Source organism: Gopherus flavomarginatus, chromosome 10 (assembly GCF_025201925.1).
Source record: "Gopherus flavomarginatus isolate rGopFla2 chromosome 10, rGopFla2.mat.asm, whole genome shotgun sequence".
Lineage (NCBI taxonomy): Eukaryota > Metazoa > Chordata > Testudines > Testudinidae > Gopherus > Gopherus flavomarginatus.
Window position 1 is genome coordinate 63,892,080 of NC_066626.1, and position 24,750 is coordinate 63,916,829.

The 24,750-nt window shown below is 40.0% G+C and overlaps 2 protein-coding genes across 19 annotated transcripts in view; both read right to left on the reverse strand.

The window, feature by feature from the left end:
• Window positions 1–11,831, reverse strand: part of UBXN4 (UBX domain protein 4) — a 36,574-nt gene extending 24,743 nt beyond the window's left edge. Inside the window, exons 1-3 of one of the 5 annotated variants that reach the window (XM_050916022.1) lie at window positions 11,667–11,831; window positions 1,549–1,651; window positions 593–621 (exon numbers count right to left, since the gene is read on the reverse strand). In XM_050916022.1, coding sequence (XP_050771979.1) covers window positions 593–621; window positions 1,549–1,651; window positions 11,667–11,748 — 214 coding nt within the window. In that variant the 5' untranslated portion in view covers window positions 11,749–11,831. Of the gene's footprint in view, window positions 1–592; window positions 622–1,548; window positions 1,652–1,861; window positions 1,923–3,474; window positions 3,502–11,234; window positions 11,357–11,666 lie in introns of those variants that run through there. The other 4 variants (XM_050916026.1, XM_050916024.1, XM_050916025.1 and 1 more) reach the window with 4 other exon arrangements.
• A 4,104-nt stretch (window positions 11,832–15,935) lies between these two features.
• The window catches only part of R3HDM1 (R3H domain containing 1), a 144,408-nt gene continuing 135,593 nt past the window's right edge, over window positions 15,936–24,750 (reverse strand). For all 14 annotated transcript variants that reach the window (XM_050915989.1, XM_050915996.1, XM_050915995.1 and 11 more), the window contains 5 exons: window positions 22,780–22,949; window positions 22,403–22,553; window positions 20,557–20,639; window positions 19,566–19,650; window positions 15,936–17,337 (listed from right to left, as the gene is read on the reverse strand). In XM_050915989.1, coding sequence (XP_050771946.1) covers window positions 16,973–17,337; window positions 19,566–19,650; window positions 20,557–20,639; window positions 22,403–22,553; window positions 22,780–22,949 — 854 coding nt within the window. In that variant the 3' untranslated portion in view covers window positions 15,936–16,972. The remainder of the gene's footprint in view (window positions 17,338–19,565; window positions 19,651–20,556; window positions 20,640–22,402; window positions 22,554–22,779; window positions 22,950–24,750) is intronic.

Here is a 24,750-nt window from a genome sequence, read left to right on the forward strand (position 1 = left end):
GGAATTTTTTCTTTCTTCCTCTCTGTCCCCACCACCACAGAGAATCGTATGAGTTTTAAGTAGAGGGCTATTTATTACGCATAATGGAGTTACTCTTGATTTACATCTGCATAACCGAAAGTGGAATCCAGAACTTGGAGTCAGACATTTTATTCCTCTTCCTCCATCCCAACTTCAATTAATAGAATGGCATCTCAATTATTTATTTTTTCTAAATATTAAGACCACTACAAATCACCAGTTATGGTCTTTCAAGTCTCCAATAACTGGGTTATTCCTATTATGTAGAAAATCTGATTGTCTTCAATTTAGAGGACATTATGTGGTCAGTTATTGAACTCACTCTAATTACATATCTTTACCCAAATAACTGAAGAATGGTAGCTGGTCATAATGGCTTTTAACTACATTTTAAATATATGTATTTATATGTACTCCTACATATAACCTTCTACGTATACTCCTATGCCTTATGAAGCAGTTTCAATGGTGTCTCTTATTGGGAATCTTAATCCTAGGGAGAGGGTGCTATAGTTGCAAACAAATCTCTCTAAAACAATATGAAACATTTCAACTGATTTTAAAAGGATACAGATTTGTGAGAACTGTAGACATGCTTCGCTGTATAAAGCAAAAGATATGTTTAGCAGATCATCCTAATCACTTTACACCAGTCATATATTAGGAAGAGTTAGTCTCATCACATCACAACCTATAAGTGATACACACACATTGTATATGGGAATGTTCAAAGACTCATGAGATTATGGAAAATGACCTTCTGCTACATTTTCTCAATAATACATTGACCTGTAAAAGTCCACACTAGATTATTCCAGTGAAACTATGGGATAAAATAATATCATTTTGGATCACTGGTAGTACACCACCTGACTCTGACAAGAAGTATAATGAAATTTACAAAAATTCTCCACTGAGTGCTTCAAGATAATGGGATTCTTGTAAATTTCAATATACTGTCTGCCCATGGAATGGAGAAGCTAGGGCTAGTGCTACAATTCTGAGTAACTCAGTGAGGGACGTTGGTATTTCTATACTGTGTGCACAGCAATGATTCAACCCAAGTCAACCCATTTCCTCGGTTTGTTTCTGTTAGGGCATCCAGGCCTGCAAGATTTTTCAATTTTTGTGACTCATGGAAATTTCTGAACTAGCTAAAATCTTTAACTTGACAAATTCAAAAGTCCTTTTAGAACACTCACATTTGTCTGATTTTATAACACTTCATTATTGTGGTTCTTCACTTTCAGAAACAACAAGGATCAACCAGACCATGATTTGGCTGTTGACTACAATACTGCACCAGGAATGTAACTAGAATACTTTTAAAGCTGGAGTAAATCATATGCATCTTCTGCTAATTTTTTAGCCTCCAGCTGCACCAAGATTACTGAATGTACTTCAGATGCAAGGCCCTAGAGCAAACAGGAGATGTTAGGGAGATGTCTTAAAGAGCTAGGTGGTATTATTATTAACCAACACTGAAAAAGACCATACAACATGTAAAGTGTTAGAATGTGACCAAACCTTTTTATATCAATTTTAATAGCAACAAAACCATCTGAGGCTGCTTCAGTCACCTTCTGATCTTCCCAACTTGCAGACATCTGTGTGGATTGTTCATCATCACCTGCAAGAGATATGCCTTCTTATCACAAACATGAAGCTAAACACATCACAAACTGCAAGTTCCGGTCTGATACTGGCCTTACTAAACTTGCATGAATTTGGCTTCACAAGTGACTGAAATCTTCATAGAAGACAGGGTTTTTAAAATTTATGTATTGTTTTTAAGTTATTTTGTTCTCAATTACAAGTAGTAATTTTCTTTGAGACTTACTCAAGAAAAGGAGGGTTAAAACAAAATGTAAATGCTTCAAGAACATCCAAGAAAGCCTAGAATTTAAGATATATTAGTTAATAAAACATATAATAATCTTGAGGGGCAAAAACAAGCCAATTATCCCAAAAGCTGTTATTTTCTTTGAAAACGAACAGAAAACAGTATTCTGTGATTTGAACAGTGGAAAACATTTTACATGTGGTCATCAACATGCACATCAAATACTCCTTGAACATTTTGTATTAATTTGCTAAAGGCTAGAAACCTTATTTGCCAGAGAATTCTAGCAGCTTGCTAAAAATGTTGATTAAAACCTGTTTTCACTATTTTTTTTTTTAATTTTAAAAATGGGTTTTCTGGGACAGGCCGTTAAACAGTTTTTTCTCTCGCTACAAAGTAGCTCTGTAAAACTCTTAAGATTATTACTGTGTATTTCCTAGTATAAATGTGCCTGAAGCCTTGTGTGTGCAATTACTACAAAACCAAACAAAAGAATTGTAGCTAATGTACCAAAGTGTCAAGTCTTTCATCAAACATATGTGGCAAATAGTGTTCACAAAAGAAATACTATAGTTGTGAATTAGAAAAAACGTCCACTCTAAACCTCTGTTTACAATAACGTTCCAGTCCCAAAAGTTACATTTTAGAAGTTCTCATGCTTGGCAGACCAGTTAACTACTTTTGGAAAATCTGGAGAAAATCCATTAAGGCATTTTTTAGTTATCAAAGAATATTGTTCGAACACTTTTTTTCTGGTTTGACTTAGATTTAAAACTTTTATGCAGGCATGAACATAAACTATATACCCTGCTAGATTTGAAAGATTAAATTGTGAAAGTGCATGCTATTTTCCTTGTCATATGCAATTTCAGAAAAAAGGTTTGATAGCTAACGGAAGCCCCTAATTTCAACGTAATGAACTGAAGTCACTCTCTTATTCAGTGGAGCCTCATCTAGACATCAGGTAAGCATGCCTCTCTCTTTCTATATTGTTTCAGCAGTCTCCCTATGAGTGTGTCCACATTAGGAAAACTGGTGCTTTCTTACCATACAGTAAAATCCTAGTGAACACATGGGCAGTCTGTAGTTTTGTCACATTAGCAGATTAAGGTAAGACCTAGGAACCCCACCTATTGTTTATCTTTACTTACTAACATGCGAAAACTACAAACTGTCTTGTTTTCACTAGGATTTTACCACATATTAGTTTCTACATAAACTAACATAGTAGAAAACACAACTTTTTTCCTAGAAAAGACAAGGGCTATAAGCCAGTTTTATTTTGAAACAGGTACTGATGCATAGCTACACATATGACATCAAAAATGTGTTTGGAGTGGATTAAATATTAGTCAGTCTCAATCAGATTTATTCACTCGTAATAAGCAAACAGTTCTCCAGAAAGAACTAATCCACAGTAATGTCTTAAGCCTTGGCTACACTTGAGAGTTACAGCACTGGTGGTGGCTTTACAGCGCCGTAGGTCACTCCCCGTCCACACTGGCAAGGCACATACAGCACTGTATCTCCCTGGCTACAGCGCTGGTTGTACTCCACCTCCACGAGAGGAATAAAGAGAATAGGAATAATCTTACTACGCTGTAACTGACCTCTGGAAGCATCCCATAATGCTTTTAAGTAAAGATAACTCTCTTTGTTTTGTTGTGAACTCGGGGCTCCCAGAGCTGCTTATCAAAAAAACAAACACAGCTACTGTTTGCTGTGAATGAGCTCCCTTTGGAACGCCCAGAGCTAGTGTTTGCTTGAAGAGAGGAGAAGGAAGGGGCTTGAGGAGAGAAGCAGCATGGCGTGAGGGGAGGTGGTCCGTTTCGGGGAGGCTGCTTATCTGGTCTGTGAGGAAAAAAACAAAGAGGGCTATTTGCTTTCAGTGAACGGGTCAGAACTTGCAAGGCAGCTGCTGACAGAGTATCGGCTCCAAAAATCCACTCACTCTCTCCCCCACGTTCCCTATCACACTCCACCCCACCTCCCTCTTTTAAAAAGCACGTTGCAGCCACCTGAACGCTGGGACAGCTGCCCATAATGCACCGCTCCCAATGTCGCTGCAGATGCTGCAAATGTGGCCACAATGCGCTGGTAGCTGCCAGCGTGGCCAGACTGCAGTGCTTTCCGTACTCAGCTGTACAAAGACAGGTTTAACTCCCAGTGCTGTAAAGCTGGAAGTGCAGCCATACCCTTATTTAGAACTGTAGTGACTCTTAATTGTTTGGAATCCACTATTTTGTTTTCTTTTGTAATAATGATTGTTTATATACGTCTGGCTATTTCATAACACTGTTAGTTGGCTCTCCATTATATATATTATCCAATGACCACAAAAAACTCTCACATAGTAATAATTACTTAATAGAATACTATTTACTTTTTTAATGACAGTAGGAACACCCATTCCTTTCCTCAGGCATTGCACCTCAAGCAGACCATTTGGCCTTTCTGCTTCTTGGAGGAGGGTTGGTTCAAACCAGCTATGCTGACAAACGTTTGCCAGCCACATAGATGAGTTCTCCCTTCATGTTTCGTACTCCAGAAATTTGGGACCATTTGATTACTATATTATTTCTTGCTATTACTATTGGAAAGACCCCTATAATTCCATTTAATAAACTCTAAACAAAAAACTATAAAATTATTTAATCTGGGAATCCTTTGGATTGACACATTTGTCTTTTACTCTTCTTTAACATCAGTGGTTCCCAAGGTGCCATCTACAGATCACTGCTGGCTTGGTGCTGGCTGCTCCTCCTTGCTTGCAACTGCTTAGAGGCAAGCAGGCACTTTACTGTATGCTTTTTTTCAAAAAAGATACACTATCCTATTAGATAGCTAAAAATACCTAAATCCTTGCTTAATATTAGCTTTTCCATGCAAGCAATTGCTGCAGTTTCAACAACGTTGTTGTGAGATCACAAATGTGAGAAGTTATCCACAATATCTCTATAAAACGTGACCCAAAACATGAAAAAGTTGATAACCTATATTACATAAACCATGTCTCATTTAGTTTAAAATCTATAACCATAAGTGGAGGGAGATTTCTATCTTGTGTCTATTTTTGTTTACATAATCCTTTCCTCTTTCTGGGTTAAAGTTCATCTAATATTTCCTACTGTAGTAAAGTATTAACTTTTATTTCAAAACAACGATTAAGAATCCAAATGCATATAATGAGCCTCAGAAGATCCAAGACATTAAGTTAAGAGGGAGTTCTAAATGTTGTACACTATTTAGTAGAATTACCGACTGGCAGAACTATCTTGGGACTCTAGCTCCTCAGGCTGTCAGAGACCTGGTAGGTTTCTAAGATGGGAAAAGTATCACTTTAGTACTTCCAGCAGATGATTACAGTGTTTATATAGTCTCAATAGAGAGCACTGACCTTTTCAGCTTGCTGGGTAAATATAGTTATCAACAATGAGAAAAGATGGGTGTATTTTCCCCATTATGCAATGACTGTAGAAAACTGAACCATTCCAGTCTTTACAACATCAAACATACTGTTGGGGTTAAATAAGCTTTTCCATAATCAGCATCAGCTGTCAATGGGCTCAAATCTTTTCATTTTCGAATCCTTTATAACCACACACAAAACACGGTACCTCAGTGGGTCTAAAGGATTAAGTGGTTAATTGGGTCCTAAACCAAAATTTCTGTGTTTTTCTCTGGTATTCAGCAGGTCTTTGTCAATTAATATGGCAATGTCCAGTTCTAAAATGCGTTGAAGATTATGTGTTTGTTGATGTATAAGAAATCATATGAAATACCACCTGTAACTGAAGCTGAGACTTTATGGGAGAAATTCAGTTTACTAGACAACCCGTGATAACTGAAAGAGCTATCGGTGCATTTTAAGTTATAGAAAAAAATCTATTTGGTAGAAGTACAGCTGCCAGTCTCGGAAGGGTCAACTCTGCCCTTCATCTTTAAGTAAACTGAATTCCATTCCAGTTGCCTCGGTCTGTCTCTTGCTCTCCCTCCCCCTTTTGGAGGAGAAAAGGTCCTATTGGCTTTTTATTAAGGTTAAAAATTCCATGGCACTTTTGTATAATAAGGGTTTGTTGTGATGTCCAAAGTTTCCCCTCCCACTACAGTTGCAAAGTATGCTACTGAACTGTTGGCCTCCATCCCATTAATGGCACTGTCAATATATATAATTTGAAAAACGCTTTAGAAGCCCTTGGAATGATAGTTATTTGTCAGACAGCAATTCAGTTATTTATTATACCTTACTTCAAAACCATGTAATGAAAAAGCCAAAAAGAAATTCACACATATGTTAGGGTTAAGGTTATTATAAGAACCTGAATTCCAAATTTCCTGACTTGTTCAATTACAATGTTAACACTGTAATCATATTTTTCTGTTTTTAATTTATTTTTATTTTAAAACAAGAAAAGCAGTTCTATAGGTATTTTCTAAAAGGCACCTAACATTTATTTTGATGTCCAAACCTTACAACCAGCCAAATACATTTTCTTCCCCTCCTAAAAAAAAAAAATCGCCTCTGAGGCAGGAAAAAAACATGTGAAGTTTCAGTTTACGTGGCATTGTTTCCAAAAATAACCAGCCTTTACAAATTTGGGCTTATAAATGAAAGTGCCATCTCAACCATAGAAACGTAAGTATAGTCTGGCAAGAACACTGTAAAACCTGATGTGGACAGTACAGAATACAGAACCGTATCTGAGTGGGTTTTGCATCAAATGAAAGATTAGTTTTAAAGGAACTGATTCCATCAAAAAGTGAAATAGAAAGCTTTGTATCTGCAAGTTAGCTACCTATAAAATTCTGGAGAATCAGCTTTTAGTATTAGCTATACTGCATCTTCTGTGCAGCAGTACAGTCAGTAGTACGTCAGAAGTTATCTGAGGCCACTGATTAACCTTTTGGTTCCCCAAAGGTACATGTTCCCTAGGCTGCTTTTTTTTGTGTGCAAGTCTCCAATCCATTCCCTAACTTTAACGTTTCAAACCAGTTTATATTAGATGGAGGCATACCAGCACTCCCTGCTCTTTAAAACAAGCAACCTCTGTCCCTTTATTTGCAACTTCATATGACTGCCTCAATTTACTTACATAATATGTCTTTACACACCTGTCGTATTTGAGCTATACCGTTAAGCTTTATAAACTGTGAATACAAGTAGTATTTAGGGTTGTTGTGGCAAGAAATTGGTGTTGAGCAAGGCTAATGCTAACTGACTGAAATTCTTATATAAACTTGTTTTATGAGACCCAGTCTGAAAGACACTTAAACCCAGATAACCCCTTTCCTGACTATAAAATATTTTTAAATCACTGGGAAGAACAATCCAGCCCTTTATTTTCTTTTGCCTGTTCAGTTACAATGTCGACCCTAAAATTAAGCAATTTATTTCTACTTCTGTTCTTCTTCACTATCTTTTTCCCTTTCTCCTTCTGGAGCCACACGAATTATTGATAAATCTGTGGAAGCAATATGCATGTTTAAAAATGTTTTCTTGCTGATAGTGCAGTTCTAGAATGCTTCACTGATTAGCGCGGAAAGATACTTTTATCAGAGAACTCTTCTAGACAAACTACAAGCCTACAGCATGACTCTACTAACACTGTTAATAGAAAAACTGTCACTTATGGGAGCAATATAAAAACCTATAACTGTAGTATCCAAGGATCTTAAACACAGTTGTTGCCAAGCCTGGGTTCAAGTGTAGTATGAACAAGATGTGGGTGGGGTCCCTATGCTTGTCCATCCCCTTTGCCCATAGAGCCAGAGTGACACGGCTTCTTGGGCAACTAAGCTACAAAATAATTGTTCTGTGAACAGACGGCTTCCAGGATGGCTCAGCAGGAATGAGCAGAATTCTAACAGTTTCATTCTGGAGATGCTGTTCCCGCCGGGGAAGAGGTCTATAGCAGCAGCAGCACCAGCACAACTCTCTCCTGTAGAATTTCCATGAAGATAATTTTTAAAAAATGCAGGATACTTGCAATCATGCAACCAATTTAAAATCCCTGTAATCATGCAATTATCCACAAGATGGTACACCCACACAGCCACAGTTTGGTCCATGCTTATACAAGCAGGGAAAGATGTACCTAATTTTCAAATATTTACTAAGTCAAAATCCTTAAAAAGCAAGGTTCAGCACACACTTCCCATTTACTGATATATACATGCAAGTCTGAAGTTTTAACACACACCCACGTGAGAAGTGAAAAGAGGTCTGACACTTTTCTTCAACTAGTAGATAAAAATTCACTTGGCGCTTACTGAGTTACAAAACTTTTCCCAATACACTCATTTCTAGGACAAGAGCAAGGCTCCTCTCTTGCAAAGGCCTCCACAAAGACAGAGCCCAGTGGAAGTCTGGGGGTCAGCCTACATGGAGTCAACTGTAGGATGAGGTCCAAATATGAAAAATTTCAACCCAAAAGACAATTAATAAACAGGGCTGTCAACTTGAACAAAAATGTTACCTCACAGAATGTTACAATTAGGTAAATGTTAAACTACAGACCTAAATTAAGTTAAGCCACCCTCCCCCCAAAGTTCATGCAATTCTTTACCAAATTTCACCTATTGTCTAGAATAAACAAATTAATTTCTGTTTATCTGAAATACTTTACCTAATCTCAACAAAATTAGCCAATAGGTGGGATTTGGCCTAGTTATGGCCATTATTCTTCAAATTTGGCTCTTCATTTTAGAATTTAGAACATAAATGGGGAAAGAGACCAAAGAGCAACAGAACTGAACTGGAAACCTAAATAAGTGGTGCGATGGCGTAGGGACTGTCTGTGTGGGGGATGGGAGAGCCGGGGATTACTTTAGGTGAAGGACAAGTGCTCAGCTTATAACCTGAGCCAGGGAGCAGGGTCAACACCTTTGCCCGGGAAGGTGGACAAAGGAAGGGGCCGGCTGTAGAGGAGTTAAGTCAGTTTCGGTTTTGGGCTGGGTGGGGGGGAATTCAGGGTATCCTAAGCTGGGATCCAAGCACCCTGAACCCCCAGGACTCGATTGAGGGGTCCTGACTGTGCCAACAAGCTCTGCTGTAACCTGCATTCCTATTGTCCAATAAACTTTCTGTTTTACTGGCTGGCTGAGAGACACTGTGGGTCCCAGGAAGAGGGGTGCAGGACCGGACTCCCCCACACTCCGTGACAAGTGGTAAGTGATATCCTGTTACACTTGACAGGACTACATTAGAAATAAAAAGTTAATACATTTAATACTATCAAGAAGCACCTTGAAATGGCTGAAATGTCCATGAAGTTAATGGAAACTTCTTAGCCACAAGCAGGAAAATAAATCAGTCTTCACTCAAGTCACAACATTATGTCTCATAGGTAAATTGTCAAAAGTTGCCAAATGTGTATGTCAGAAGGTTTCCTGTTTTTTACTAATTACCTTTCCATGTGATCTTACATAATATACCCATGATAACTGCATCCCTAACTATAGAGCCAAGGGAGGAACCACTTGCTGTGTATCTAAATCTGTAAAACATTTTGGGATTTTTGCTATAAAAGAAACTTCATTAAAAAGATGTCTTGTCAATTTAGAACACTGAATTCCACAGACAGCTCCCTCACAGCTTAGAAACAATACCACATCCCACTCTATAACATGAGAGGTATAAAATAACTGGGTTGAGCCAATCCCACTTTTTAGCCACCACATTCATTATCCATAGCTACCTCCCAGTGGGGGATGCAGAATAAAGAGCACTATGCCAGCCAAGACCTAAAAATGGTTACTTCCTATTTAAATTGTCTTTTGTGACTTTATCTGCGGAACGTAGGTGCATCCCATGTTTTTTTTTAAAGTCCTAGTAGTAGGATTTGTTCTGGGCAGTGGTGGTTGGTTAGTTTTAGCTAATTTTTTGTATGAGATGTTCAGAGGCCTTCAAGCCACAAGTATTTAAACTACACCTTTACCCTGATATAACGCTGTCCTCGGGAGCCAAAAAATCTTACCGTGTTGTAAGTGAAACCGCATTATATTGAACTTGCTTTGCTCCGCTGGAGTGCGCCGCCCCACCCCCACCCGGGAGCATGGCTTTACTGCATTATATCTGAATTTGAATTTGAATATATATCAGTTCGCATTACATCAGAGTAAAGGTGTATAAGTCATCAAAATAAAAAGATCATTCAGAAACAAATACAATGGAGACAAAGTAAAAAAATAAGAACCTAACCATCTCCTCCCAATTTCTTACACTTTCTAGACTGTAAAGCAGTATACACAATGTGTGCATGTGTAATGGTGGTAATGAGAGAGCTGTATGTACCCAAAGTTTAAGGTAAGAACTTAAGAATGGCCCTACTGGGTCAGACCAAAGGTCCATGTAGCCCAGTATCCTGTCTTCCGACAGTGGACAGTGCCAGGTACTCCAAAGAGAATGAATAGAACAGGTAATCATTGAGCGATCCATCCCCTGTTCCTCATTCACAGCTTCTGTACAGAGAACTCAAAAGAGCATGCAGACTGCACAGGAACAATATAAAAAGTTATAGATGTTATGAAGAGTGTATGCAGAATTATATAGGGGACTAGGATAGGAGAGAGGGACAGCATAAAGGTTGACGTATCTATAGGCGAAGTTTGGAAGCGAGCAGAGCATGGAGAACCAGGGAATGCTGTAGCACTGGCATGACAGCACAGAGAGAATTGTGTGTGCTGTGACTAGCAATAGAGACCGCTGCATAAAGGGGCAAGCAGTTGTAAAAGAGCTATTGATGGCATTGCAAAAACAGAACCAGGAAACTGCACTTGGGAGTACAGAGGCTGCAGGCTGGTATAGTTAAAAGTACAGACAGCTTTATAGGGGCCCAGGGACTCCATGAAGCAGTATAGGGGTGTAGAGTCTGCGCTGTGCACTACAGAGAATGTAAGGTGACATGGTGACTGCTTAAAGTGGTAGAGAGAACATATCACAGCACTGAGCATTATAGGAGACCTGGGAACAGTATGGGGTAGTACAGGGGGCTAAAGAGGAGCATATAAATTATAGAAAATCTAGAAACTGCATGAGGCAGCACAAAGGGGTATATAAAGGCAGTATAGGAAACTACAGAGTCGGGGTGGTATGGGGCCAATGGGGTCAGGCTACAGTACAGCAGGCTTGGGGCCTGCCTGGGACAGCAGAGGCTGGTACAGAGAACTAGAGGGTCAGGTGACAGTATGGGGGCTTAGGGGCTGCCTGGGGCAGCAGAGGTGGTGATACAGGGGACTACAGGGTCAGGTGATGGTACAGGGAGCTTGGGACCTACCCGGGGCATCACATATAATACAGAACAGTGGTTCCCAAACTTGTCCCGTTGCTTGTGCAGGGAAAGCCCTTGGCAGGCTGGGCTGGTTTGTTTACCTGCCAAGTCCGCAGGTTCTGCTGGCCACGGTTCCCCGCTCCAGGACAACGGGAGCTGCTGGAAATCTTAGACATAGTTTGTAGACCCCACAGGGGTCCGCAGCCCAGAGGTTTAACACCACTGCTATACGGTAACGACGGCCCTTGTGGATCCTTTAAACAGTCTGCAGACCCCAGGGGTCCGCGGACCACGCACAGGCTGACGTTGGTATGGAGGACTATGGGGCCAGGCAATGGGGGGGGGGGGGGCTGGCGGGCGCAGCACAGGGGACTATGGGGTCAGGAGAGGGTACAGGAGGCTTGGGGCCTGCCTGGGGCTGCACAGGCGGTTCTAGAGGGGCGGACTAGGGAGCTCCCGGGGCAACAGGCGCTGTCAGCAAAGGGGCTGCCCCGGGGACTACGGCCGGGCCCCGCTCCCCCAGCCGGTTGTACCTGACACGAACACCACGAAGACCGAGCCCTGTTGCTTGGCGGCGGCAATGGCGGCCGGAATGGTGCCGCGGAACCACAGCATGCTGCCCCCTGATCCCGAGCCCCCAGCCGCCCACCCTACCGATGCGCATGCGCCACAAGACCTGCAGCCTCACTCTGAAACGGTGACTAACCGCCCCCCAACTCCCGCAGGGCGCATGCGCTGCCTAAGTAGTGCGGTGGTATGGTAAACCTGGCTGTGATTCCCCCCCTGCACATTCCTCTCGCCTGCCCCGTTGCGAGTGACACATAAGGCAGCGCGGGTGCGCGCGCGGCAGATTCACTACGGTAGGGAAGAAGCCACCGGGGCGCCGGGTCTAGGCAAGAACGGCGGGCGGGGGACGGCCCTGGGCAGCTCCGCCCTCATAGGGGGGAGAACAGCCCTGTCCGGCCGCGCGGGGGACATGGCCCTTCTCCACAGCCTGCGCCCCCTCGGCCCCCCCGTGCCTGCGGGGAAGGATGCCCCCCCCCGTGCCCCCTCAGCGCCCCGTTCAGGGAAGGGGGCTCATGGGGCTGCCGGCCAGCCCGGGGCGGGGCCTGCTCCAGAGCTCTGTCCCGCTCGCAGCCATCCTCGGCCGGGGGGGCAGCGACCCCGAGCGGACACGGGAGGAAACGGCCGGTGGCTCCGGCACGATGCCCCAGGGGCCGGGCTTGTCTCACGCGGAGATCGGCCGAGTCACCCTCCCACCACAAGTGGCTCCAGGTTGCGGCAGCTGCTGGGCGGCGGCCGGCAGCAGGGGCTGGGACCAGCTGTACGGCACAGAGTAAGAGGCGGAAACGGTCCCTGGGCCTGGTGTGGGATGTTTTCACTACGGCCAGGGCTATCAGCAAGGGGTGCTGACACTATGCATGGTGTTGTGTGTGTAATTCAGAGTCTAACCCCTGCAATAAGGGAACGTGCCTTGGGGCTGTAAAATTCTATGTACCCCAACTGCACCATCGCGGGTGTTTTTAACTTTTATTCATATGTAGACCCCTTTGGAAATCATAGACAGTCTGCAGATTCCCAAGGGTAGCAGGCCACAGGTTGAAAACCACTGCACCATACAGTTAAAAATAAACTGACATTAAGCATTACAGGCGACCTTGTTGGGCTGAGAACACTTTTAGACCAGTTTTTGAGCACATGTTATCAGCAACCTGCAGCTTTTCCTATGTCACTCAAGTTTGCAGCAATGGTCTCATTTGACCTTCAAACTTTCTTCAAAATTACAGGAACAATTTGTTACTGTTGCATGCGATTCTGGTGGGCTCAAGGGGGGGAAAATAGCATTAACGGAACTGTTTTAAAAAGGAGAAAAATTAAAACGAATTTGTCTTCTAGGACCAAACTGAGCACTTTCATGCTTTTTGGGTATTTCTTGCAGCAAAGTAAGAACAAATCCCCAACCCAAAGAGCTTTAATAATAAACATGACCAGAAAAATCAAGGAGTTACAAGAAAGATCAAAATAAGCCTTTAATTACTAGGAGACTACCACCTCTCCATCATAAACCACAAATCTACAGAGCCAAGACTAGACTAACTCCAACAACTCTAAACACTCAGAGGTCTACTGCTTGAAGTAAAAGAAGATCCCTATGAACTACAGAAGGACCATTATAATCTTTCTAATTTTTCACTCAGCCAGTAGAGGGTAAAATTCACGCAAAGATCAAAATTTTCAAAACTAACTAGCAATTTTGGATGTCCAATATGAGACCTTAAAACAACTTGATTTTCAGAAAGTGATGAACATCAGACCCTTTAAAAAGACTTCAAAAGCTGGGCAGTCAAAAATCAAGGCCATCAAAAATCACTAGTCACTAAGATCAGGCATTACCACCAAGATTTTCACTTGGCAAAAACCTCCCATTGATGTCAAGAGGGATTGGGCCAATGCTGGAATTACAATTATTTATGCAGAGTATTACCACAACACTAACTTAACTTTTGTTCAATCCCTGTGCTGAATGGTATGGATACAATTGTTCTAAAATGTCTAAAAAAACCTCAATAATAAGCAATTTACTACACCCAAATAGTAACAAAACTTTAGTAAGCATTTTATGAAGATGCTTACAAATTGGCTAAACACGGGGGAGTTTAGACCCATAGTGTTTGGCTCCAACATGGTCAGGCAGGTATTAGCAGTGAAACCTTTAAGAGTTTATGTGGTTATACCTCTTGATAAACAAGTGGTATCATTGCTAATTATCAGACCTTACATAAGACCAGATGAATCAGTTCCTTATATTTACTATACCTCGTACCCAGTTAACCATCTTTTTATTTCTATTACTTCAGCCCAAACTTTAAATAAAACAACACTGGTAATTTGAAGGTTCATTACAATTTAATCAGTTCTTCTCTCTCATTATCTCATTTGTCTTGGTCACATGCTTTGAGTCTATTGCGCATGCTAATACCCTAGCATAATTTAAAACCATAGTTCATCCAAATCTAATATGGGTCTATAATCCTACAGCCCATACCTGCACTGAAAGCAATGACATAACTATCCAGAACAAAAACATTAATTGTGAAGGATTTCCTTCAGCTATAACCAGAACATCAGCTTTCGGGGAGATTTAACTGGGGGAACATTGACAAGGTTGGCACAAGAAATGATGAAGAGACTTAAGAAACAGACTAAAATAAAAATTTCAGATTAGGGTGATTTTTAATTACATGTAATGGAAAAGTGATTTGACCAATCTCCTTCAAACTTTACATAAACATCCTCCTTGGTTTTAGGATGAAATGCAACATTTTCCAGGCCAAACTGATTTTCTAATTACAGCTAAAACTGGACTTTATAATGGAAATTGGCTGCAGTTTTAATTATGAAGAGAGACTATCTCCTGTGCATAAGTCCACAACACATATGGAGAACAAAACAAGCCTACAACCAAACAAGTTCCCACAAGATTAATTACAGCAAACAGCAGACTGCTCAAAACAATCTACATGGTCAATGTGACATTTTAAGCAATACTTGAGTACAAGAAAGTGAAAGCTAACAATTCATTATTCCATTTTGGGTACAGATGTTTGGTTTATAGGTTGGGTGAATAAGCATCCCATTTTATACCTCAAGCTCAATTAATTCTTCTCTCAGTTTGACAGAATTAAGTTCCCATGTGCACACCAATGCATGATCCATGCCTTGAAACTTAAATTTGCAAGCCTCCGTGTTGTAGAAACCCAGTGACGCAGCTGAACGTCCTAAAGACCCGCTATATCTTGCGGCATCCTGGAGGGTATGGTGTTGACCTTCCTCCTTTGCTGAGCTTAGCCACAAACCACTAAGCAGGTCCGCTGCTCTTCCTATGGCTTACTTCTCTTTTGAATCTCTCTTTACAGGAGAAGTAAGTAGGGTTTGGACATCATGACCGCTTGGGCTCTCTCAAGAAATGTCAATAAAACACACTTTCAGAGAAACAGGTTAGATTCAAGTTAAATTTTATCTGATCCTGTTCTAAAGGCCAATTTTTACTGCAATGTGGGAAAACTTGCCTATCCAGTTTGGCAGATACTTGGAGGCCATAAGCAGAATCTTCGAATACGCTGCCATGATCTTCTACCTAAATGAATCTGACCTCTTGTGGGTAGTCTCAGTATTAGTATGCAAGGGGTGGGATTTAAATTTTATTTGCTAGTTTTTGACATGTCTTGACTTGACACTGTCAGTTTAAGTTTTAATTTGTGATTATAAAATCTATGTGGAAATGCTGCAAGGCTTTGTCAGGCACATTTATTCATTAGAAAAATACTACTGTGAAGCGGTAGCTTCTTTTATGGACAAGGCTGTAACCAGCTTTCTATTTACTCGGCCAACTGTGTCCCCTGGCACCCCTTCCCAAAATCATAAAAAAAGTTCCTGTCTGCATCATTCATAAACCCATCATCATATCCTCATTTAAATTCCCACTTAAAGCCTTCCTCTTCTATAATTTACTTGTGATAGCAGCACATACCTATATCCAAAAACTAAAAGAACAGTGATTATATATAAAGTATGTGCAATGCTGTAAGATTTGCTTTCTAAGGTATGCACCAAGTCTTAAGAGAGGCGAGTAGATTTGGACAAAAGGTAATTTTTTTGGTCTGGCTCTTGTTAGGCAAGTTGTAAGCTAAGTTCTGTTAAACTCTGTTCCCTAAATATGAGGAAAACTTGCAAAGTGGCATAATAAGGATTCACTTAGGTTTTAAACAGTCCTATAGTTTAAACAAATGCACTGAAAAAAGTTTGTATTTGTAAACATTTATTTTCTTGAACTGAAAAAAGGCTTGCTTGCATCAGCACACATTGTACAGCCTTGCAAATTACACAGAAATTGAAAAGATTTTGTTTGTATGTGCAATGAAACTTCTGATGTCCAGTGATCCTCTGCAAATGATGAAAACATATTTAAATGACTTAAGAAGGGTCCAGCACTTATTTAACACAATTATCCTAGAGTGCAAAGAAAGAAAAAGATTTATACCGGTGGAAACACAAAGTGCAAACATTTTGTCATTTGGGGAAGATACATTTTAGTGTCTTCACCCTTTTACTAAAAACAAATTGGCTTCAACAAACATTTGTAGTTTAGACATATTCATATTCCACTTAAATACTTATGCTAACCCGTTTGATTAGGAATGAGTTCAAGAATATAATTTATTTGTAATTATCTTTCACACTGAGTAAATCTTGAAAGGACTGTGTATGGAGTTTAGAAGTTATTGAAACTGCTTTATTTGAAAAAGAACCCAGGGAAGAGAAATTTGTTAACTGAAGATTTTTGCGTAGTTGGCTAAAAAACAGTGTAATTTCTTAATAATTATTCTTCCTCCCCTCACCCCATTCCACCCCAAGCCCTAAAATGGATAGCTGTGTGCTGGCTGTGAAAAGGGATTAGAAAATACAGATCTGAATATGGGTATTCATTATGAACAAGGTTTGCTGTACAATAGAGATTTGGATCTGATACAAGAATTCAGAAATATAAAACAAAACTACTATAAAAGTAAGGGGCATTTTAACAGCATTCCTCATAGAAAGCTGCCTCTCTCTGTCTTGTCAGAATGGATTCTTACAGTTGTCTGGGATTAACTTTATGTCTGTTTTTCTTCTTCTTCTTGTGGATCACTGGGTTATTCTTCCAAGGCTATAATGTCATATGAGAACACATCCCAGGAGTCTCTATGAAGAGAACCGAAACCCCCTAACATCAAGCCAATCAAGTAGAGAAGAGAAGGACATGGAACTAATAAAGGCTGAATGTCCAACAATGTATCTGCTACTGAGAACTAGCCCTTTCCAGAATATGAAACTCATAGTGCTTCTTGCTTGTTCTCAGCCTAAACTTGTTAGCTGAGTTACTTTGTTTCTTCAGTGCATTTTGGGCTGCTGACATCGTAGGGAACGTAGCTAGAACTGTATATGTGGAGGCCAAGTCACTAGGTTTGGAGGGTTCAGTGTTCACATTACTATCTCCGCTGCCACAGTAACGGTGTTGGTGTTGCTGTTGTGTCTGTAGACACTGGGGATTCCTTAGCCACCGAATCTTGGCACCAACTTTAAAAAGTTCTCCAAATAGTTTTTCAGCTTCCATACGAGTTATTCCTTCTGGCAGTTCAGTAATTTCTAAGACTTTTCCAACAACTAAAACAAGAAATATGTAGAATTAAAACTCGTCATTACATTTAACAAGGATTCAATCTTACATAAAATAGTGACCTTACATTAGATGTGAAATTAACTCTGTTCAAACATACATTCTGCTTCTCCTATATTTTAAAAAAATCTCTGTGGCACTGAACATCAAAACTACTAAAGTTCCAAGTGCGTTCAACTGGAGTTAAGCACTCAGGCTAAAAGACAGTACAAGGCGCTGAATAATTAATACGGGTTTGTCTTATATGAACATTTAGTTTGCAGCAAACTGGGGTGTGAGACTATTCCACGTTGCTGCCCATAGGGACCCTGCTGATGCATACCCTGCCGTTTCAAAGTAGGACAGACCAAAACACAGTAACTGTTCGTGTGCGTCAGCAGGCTCCCTAAGGACAGTTAGTGCAGGGCAGATTCACACCTCAGCTTGCTGCTAACTAAATGTTCATGCAGATAAGCTCTTACCCTAGTTCTGCATCAGAACTGAGGACTTAAGATTAACACTTAGATGATCTATTAATGGGATAAAAAAATATAGTTGCAATAAAAATGTGGGATAGTGAGAACTGTGACTTGCTTCACTCACAGCAATGTAAAAGTTACAGGAAAACTCAGCTCTGGCTATCTGGTCTCATGGCAGAGACTTCCTAAGGAAAGCAACCCAGCTCCCTTTAGTATTCACTGATACACAAAGAGTTGGGGGTGATACTCAAAACATAATTCTTTGCCATCACAATAAAATCATTTATCTGAAGATTTCAAAACGATTTATAAAAATTAAACCTCATAGCACCCGTTTCACATATAAACAAACTGAGGAGCTTAAATGACTTGTTCAAGGTGTCAGTCAGAACTAGTTCTATATATGTTGTCAAAGAGCAAATAATGCCAACTGGGGGAGGAGGATGTTAGTTTCCCCCTTATGCACCTGATCTTATCCAGTCAAAATGAACTCTCCCCCAAATCTCCTTTCAGGGCCTAGCTAGCAAGCCAACAAAGAAATAGATTTTGATCAGTCCACGGAACACAGTCCTAGCATTCTGGCCATGGCCTTCCCCATTTATTGGGTGGCACTTGTTGCCTATGGTCTGCACAGTGGAGAGAGGTTGTACCTTTGTTCCATCCATCATATTTATTGGCAACAAATGCAGTGTTTTGATTTACGTCAGGAAAAAACAAAGTAAATCAGGAATGATTTTAGTTCATGTATTACATTCATAGTTCTGGTAAGCTAAGGGTAGTTATGGAAGAATTTTGTATTATATTAAACATGTAATTTACAAATATTTTGTTATTAACTTTTACATTAAATAATTTGACTTACTATGTCTCCCTTGGTTTTCTTTTCCCTTATCTTTTCTATGTTTTTCTCTATCTATTGTTTACTCTGGTTCTCTCTTCCTCTCTATTTGCTTTTGATTAATAGTTTCTTCTTTCCCTCCATTCCCATCTTTTCCTGTGTTTGCTGTCTCCCTCTTTGCTCAGTTACTGTTCATTCTTATCTACCTTTGATTCACATTTCACTGTCCTTCCCTTTTATACTATTCATTCCTCCCTCTCCTACTTTATCTCACTCATTAATTGTACCAACTTTCATACTTGGGAGCTCCATTTCCCTTTGGCACATCTGCAGCTGCCCCAGACACTCCTATTCTGCTGCAAGTCTCACATACAGACAAATCCATCACACAGACATCCATTTTTCTGCAAACCCTTCAGGCAACCCCCCATGCTTCCAACCAGATATCCATTGACATTGTTGTACCCCCTACAAGCACCTTCCATACTGCTACCCCTTCAAGAGATCCCATGTAACCAACTCCTACAGACACTCACCCTCACAACATCCATGCACACTACTTTGCTGCACTCTACATACAGATATTTTCCAGACATTACACCCTTATAGACAGGAATTTCAACAGTGACAAAGGCTATGACCCCAGACTACCTCCTCTCTGCTGAGACCCCTCTGACTTTCCTACACACATACACAACACCAACATAGGCAACTCCTACTCTCCAGCATCCCATGTGTAGACACCCATTAATACCCAGTCCTCTCTGTCATGTATCTAATTCTGCATCAGATGTCACAGTCCCATTCCCCTACACAGGTCTGAATAATACATAAATAAATGAGAATAATGCTCTCTCACTGCTTCTGTTTTTGATTCAGCAGTTCTCTCAGAGTGCAGCGTCACCCAACAGTTACATACCTGGTTCCCCTGCACCAAGATCTGCTGAAGCGGCCTTCTTAGCTGGTTTCCTTCCTCTGTTTCCATGTCTGTGTCCAGGTTGACACTGAGCTCAGACAAACATCACATGGTTAGAATGTAACTTTTAATATTACAAATGTAATCAAACAAGAGTTACAGGTAACAAGGGTCACAAGTTATGAACCACTGTCTGCCAGCACTGTAGTTAGTATGCTACACTATGACAGTATAGAAGAGGCACAGATTTCTGGGTCCACTGTCATTCCTGGGGCCTAGCATCATTGCACAAAAGCATGTTCAGTCCCTGGTATGAGGGCAAATAGGAGGGAAAGATGAAAGTAGCATGTTAGCCAATACATATATATTAGGTGTAATGTACACCATGATAATAGGTATTATATGCATTGTTTTAATACAGTATAATGACAGTGGCAGATTAGCCACTGGGCCAAAGGGGCCTGGTCCCAGGGGCCCTGAAAAAAATGGAGCACCAGGCAGGCAGGCAGAATAAGCCCCTGCATCCCCACCTTGCTCCCTGGCTGGAGCACCGGGCTGGCAGAGCAAGCCCTTGCACCCTGACCCCATCTCCCCCACAGACCATAGGTTGAAAACTACTATTCTATGGGAATGACCACCTTTTGCAGACCCCTTAGACCAGTGGTTCTCAAACTTTTGCACTGGTGACTCCTTTCACATAGCAAGCCTCTGAGTGTGACCTCCCCCTTATAAATGAAAAACACTCTTTAATACATTTAACACCATAATAAATGCTGGAGGCAAAGCGGGGCTTGGGGTGGAGGCTGATAGCTCGAGACCCCTCATGTAATGACCTCGTCCCGACCCCCAGTTTGAGAACCCCTGCCTTAGACACAGTCTGCGAACCCCCAGGGTCCACAGACCACGAGATGAAATCCACTCCATTAGAATTTACAGCCAAGTGGTACAGACTAACATGGTGTAGACATGCCCAGGAGTTGGCACTTGTTCATACCTGTTGGCCTGTTACATGTCCATGTAATGAGGGTGGAGGGTTATATTGCAGTGGCTGGCCGAGCAATGGGTATCTGGCATCTCCTGAAGATGAGAAAAATAGTCTTAATACTTTTTCTTGTTTTAATATAAAAACTCTAAATGCTTTTAACAGTCTACATCTCACAAATATGGTACACAACGTAGAATGAATGGAAATAATTGTAATGTAGTTATTACCAGAAAAAATAAAAATACAAGGGTTGGCTTCTTAAGAGAGTGAAAAAGCAGTTTAAGAATTCACCAGATATGGGGAAATAATCAACTGAGCTCAAACTATCAAGTTCAGAAGTCACAGACTAAGAGCTCCTTAAATTTAAAAATACATTTTTTAAAAGTTATAGGAAGCACTTATGACCCCTGGTTTCTCTGCCATAGTCTCATCTAGATTCAGATCTCCTTAAAGAGTTTTAATAAGATTAAAACTTATTGCAGTGTTTCAAATAGCATGTGCACAGCACCACCCTGGCCCAATGCCACCCATATCTTGAAATTCCCATCCACTTGAGGGGTCCATAAGGTGATTGAATTGAAATCTTTAAAAATTATGAAAAGGGGCTAAGGAAGTTGAGACACAATTGACAATGGGAAGTCTAACAATTATGCAAAAGTTAGTGAATACATGCAATTTATTAGGGAATGTAGCCAATGTAGAGAGTATGTTCAAAAATAAATACGATTTATTTCTGAAAAAAGTGAGGCAATAAAGAATTTATTTTTCTGCCTGCAAACTTTTTCCACATATCACACCCATTATTCTAGAATTCTAGAGCTGCATCTACCTTCAGTTTCTGACAAGTAGCAGCAACTAATCAGATGATCAGCTTTTTAGCTAACTAATCAGTTGTTATGTGCTATTCACTGGCTCACTAATCTGGACTTTGAACACTGTGAATCAACTGTTATTTGAACACTGTGAATCAACTGTCTTGTCATGACAGAAGAACAGTCATGTCTCTAATCAGTGAAAACTTCCTACTCGTTGCTCTTCCATTAAGATGATGGCAGCAGGTTCTGCTCTTAGTCTTTTACAAGGAGTTTCTCTGAGAAAATATTAATTGTGAGAGCATGGCAGGCCCAAAAGGATAGAGATGGCAGGAGACTCTACTTTCTGGCCCATTGATGATAATGATGGGAAGTCACTACCTAACAGCACTATATCGATTATTAGTAACATTACTGTGGTCGTGTCTAGAGGCTCCTGTCTCATTGTTCTGGGCAGTGTACAAACATAACGGTCTTTGATCCAAAGAGTTTACAGTAAGTAGTGGCTTGATCAGTGGATTAATCAATGGACTGAGGATGAAGAATGAAGAGTCTGGTGAAAAGGCAGTTTATCTTATCCTACATTTCTACTTCCCCTTCCCATGTACCATGTCATGCCCACCTAGTGCTATGGGTAGGCATACAGGACTGACCAAACTTTTCTATCCATAAAAATAACATCCATTGTGACAGTATATTTAAGGTTTGCGGTTTCAATCTAAAACTAATTTGTTTTGTTTTAATTAAAATATATCCCAAATTTACAATCCCTTAGTGCTAAAAGTTATTTATGAAGGAGCTGCATGGTTCTGAAAGCCCCCATTACTAGCATGAAGTTCATGGCTTTTTTATTTTATTTGGGGCGAAGGAGGGTATAGAAGCATAAAGTTATTTTTCTATATAATGCAAAGAATACATTTTTGAACACACTGGCAAAAATATTAAAATCAATCACAATTTGCCCTCAAAACTGATGAAAATTGAAAAAAGAATGAAATAGTCATGTATTTTTTATATATATTTCTGTTAGCTAAAAGTCTTACCTTGTCCAGGGACAAAAGATCTAGAAAATTGGGACACAATAGAAAGAGGTGTTAATGTGGGACGGAGGTTTTTCATGTTTGATAGTTGAACTGGTGCTGGTGACTGGGCTGGTGAGGTGGCAGGACTGTTTAGTTGAGGACTTTGCTGTAACTAGAGTAAACATGACACAAATATATTGGTTCCTGAGAAGTCAGTGATTTTAAATTTATTTACTTGAATATTCAAATCCTGGATACAACAACATTAATATGTTTGACATTACTGTTTGACAAGCACTGGATTTATTTTGTTCCTCTCTAGAAATGAATTATCTCTTCTTAAATATAAGAGCCATAGTACAAATGATCTCAGGGGAAAAATAAAAAACAAATCATACCTGTGTGGCACTGTCTAAAGTGCTAAACTCGGTGGATTTCTGTCCTCTTTGATGGTCACAATAATATTTATTTTGTTTCCACTGAGGAGGTGAATGGGTTGGAGGCTGAGGATTGTTGGGTATATTTAACTGCATCATTACTACTCCTCCACCTGGTGGTGGAGCTACTGCTACAAAACAAAAAGTGGAAGGCTATTGTTAGAAATTAGTTCATTGTGCAACTCATGCTTTATTTACTGAAAATTAGGAAAGTGACCAAAAAACACAGCTAGTGAGATAATAGGTTGCCGATTTTTTAAAATACAGGGATTGGTCTTCTGTAGAATATTTTATTTCCATTAACAAATAAAATCCTTATAGATCACTTAAAAGGAAGATAGCATGATTTCTAAAGATGAGCTGAGCTATTGAAACTTTTAATATCATTATTAAAACATTTTCTAAGCAAATTGTTCTATCAAGCAGTAGTTGAAAATGCTCTAAATTTACCATGGTCTTATTGTCTGAACAATCATTAGAGCAATCATTACTTGAAGACAAGTGAATATTTAAGGCACAAAATCAAATAATAAAAAATTAAAATCTAAGCCAGTGTCAAAGAATGCTGCACATTAGGCAAAAGTAGCTGGAAAAAAAATAAAAAAACTGTCCATTATGCTTCATGGCAATTAGAAATGATATGCTCAGTGTTTTATTTTTAAGAAAAGACACAGTAAGAAAAAGCATAATATTTAACTCTTATATAGTGCCTTGCATCAGAGGAAGCTGGATTATTCCCTAATACTCAAGTGAGGCTAAGATCCTCATTTACAGATAGCCTGGTGAAAATGAGTGAGTGAGTTGAGTGCGGGTGGGGGAGAGCAAGCGACAGAAAGAGGGGGGATGGAGTGAGTGTGGGGGGAGCCTTGGGGATGGGGCAAGGTTGTTTGGTTTTGTGCAGTTAGGAAGTTGGCCCTAGAATAAAGCAAATGGTTTCATGTAAGAATTTATTTTAATTGTCTATCTTTATAAAGAGCCACAGAGACCACAATCCACGAATTTTACCACAAACTGCTTTTACTTGAGTGGTGTTACTGTATATTTTGGACACAGAAGACTTGCATTTTTAAATTTGGAAGCTACTAAAAAAAAAGTTGCTTATAGTTTTCACTTCACTGCGCAACGAATCAGTTAACTCACATAAAAAACCCAGTGATTTTGCTGCATTTCTAAACAAATAATTAATTACAGGGTTTTATAGTGAGGTCTCATATTACTAAGACTACATTACTTTTGCTAAATATACTATGCTATGAAATGTTTACTAGTACTCTACATTAAATTCTATAAATGATTAACATTAAACACATCAAAATAAATGAAGTAAAAATATTTTGCACATCTAAATTTTTTTCCAGCCTCAGATCAAAAAGTACTTTACAATGTTAGGGAAGTAGTATCCATATTTTAAAGATGAAGAAACTAAGGCATAGAGCGGTTTGTGACTTGACCAAGGTCACTAAGGGAGTCAAATGACAAAATAGGAAATAGAACTTAGAACTCTTGATTTAGTCTGTTGCTGTAATCTCCAGACCACACAGCAACAAATAAATATTCACAATATACATATGCAATTATATATAGGGAGAACATATGATGGGATCATATAAAGATTTTATCGGGCATGGCTGTTATAGAAGCATAATTTTGAAGTGGCAAAGGCATAAACAAACATGGCATTTCTTCCTGAAAGTTTGCCAATTAAACCTCTGAATTACAGATCATGACACATGCACTGTCTATATGTCACATATTTTACTGGAATTATTTTTGTAACTCTCCATCTGTTCAGACAGATTCCCTTAGCACTAGGAGTCCAACTGCTGAGACTCAGACCGAGAAAAAATACATTTTTCTAAAACCTCTAAAAGTTACCTAACACAGCTTTTCTAAACATAAGTTTCACCACCTGAAAAAGCTTTTCTAACACAA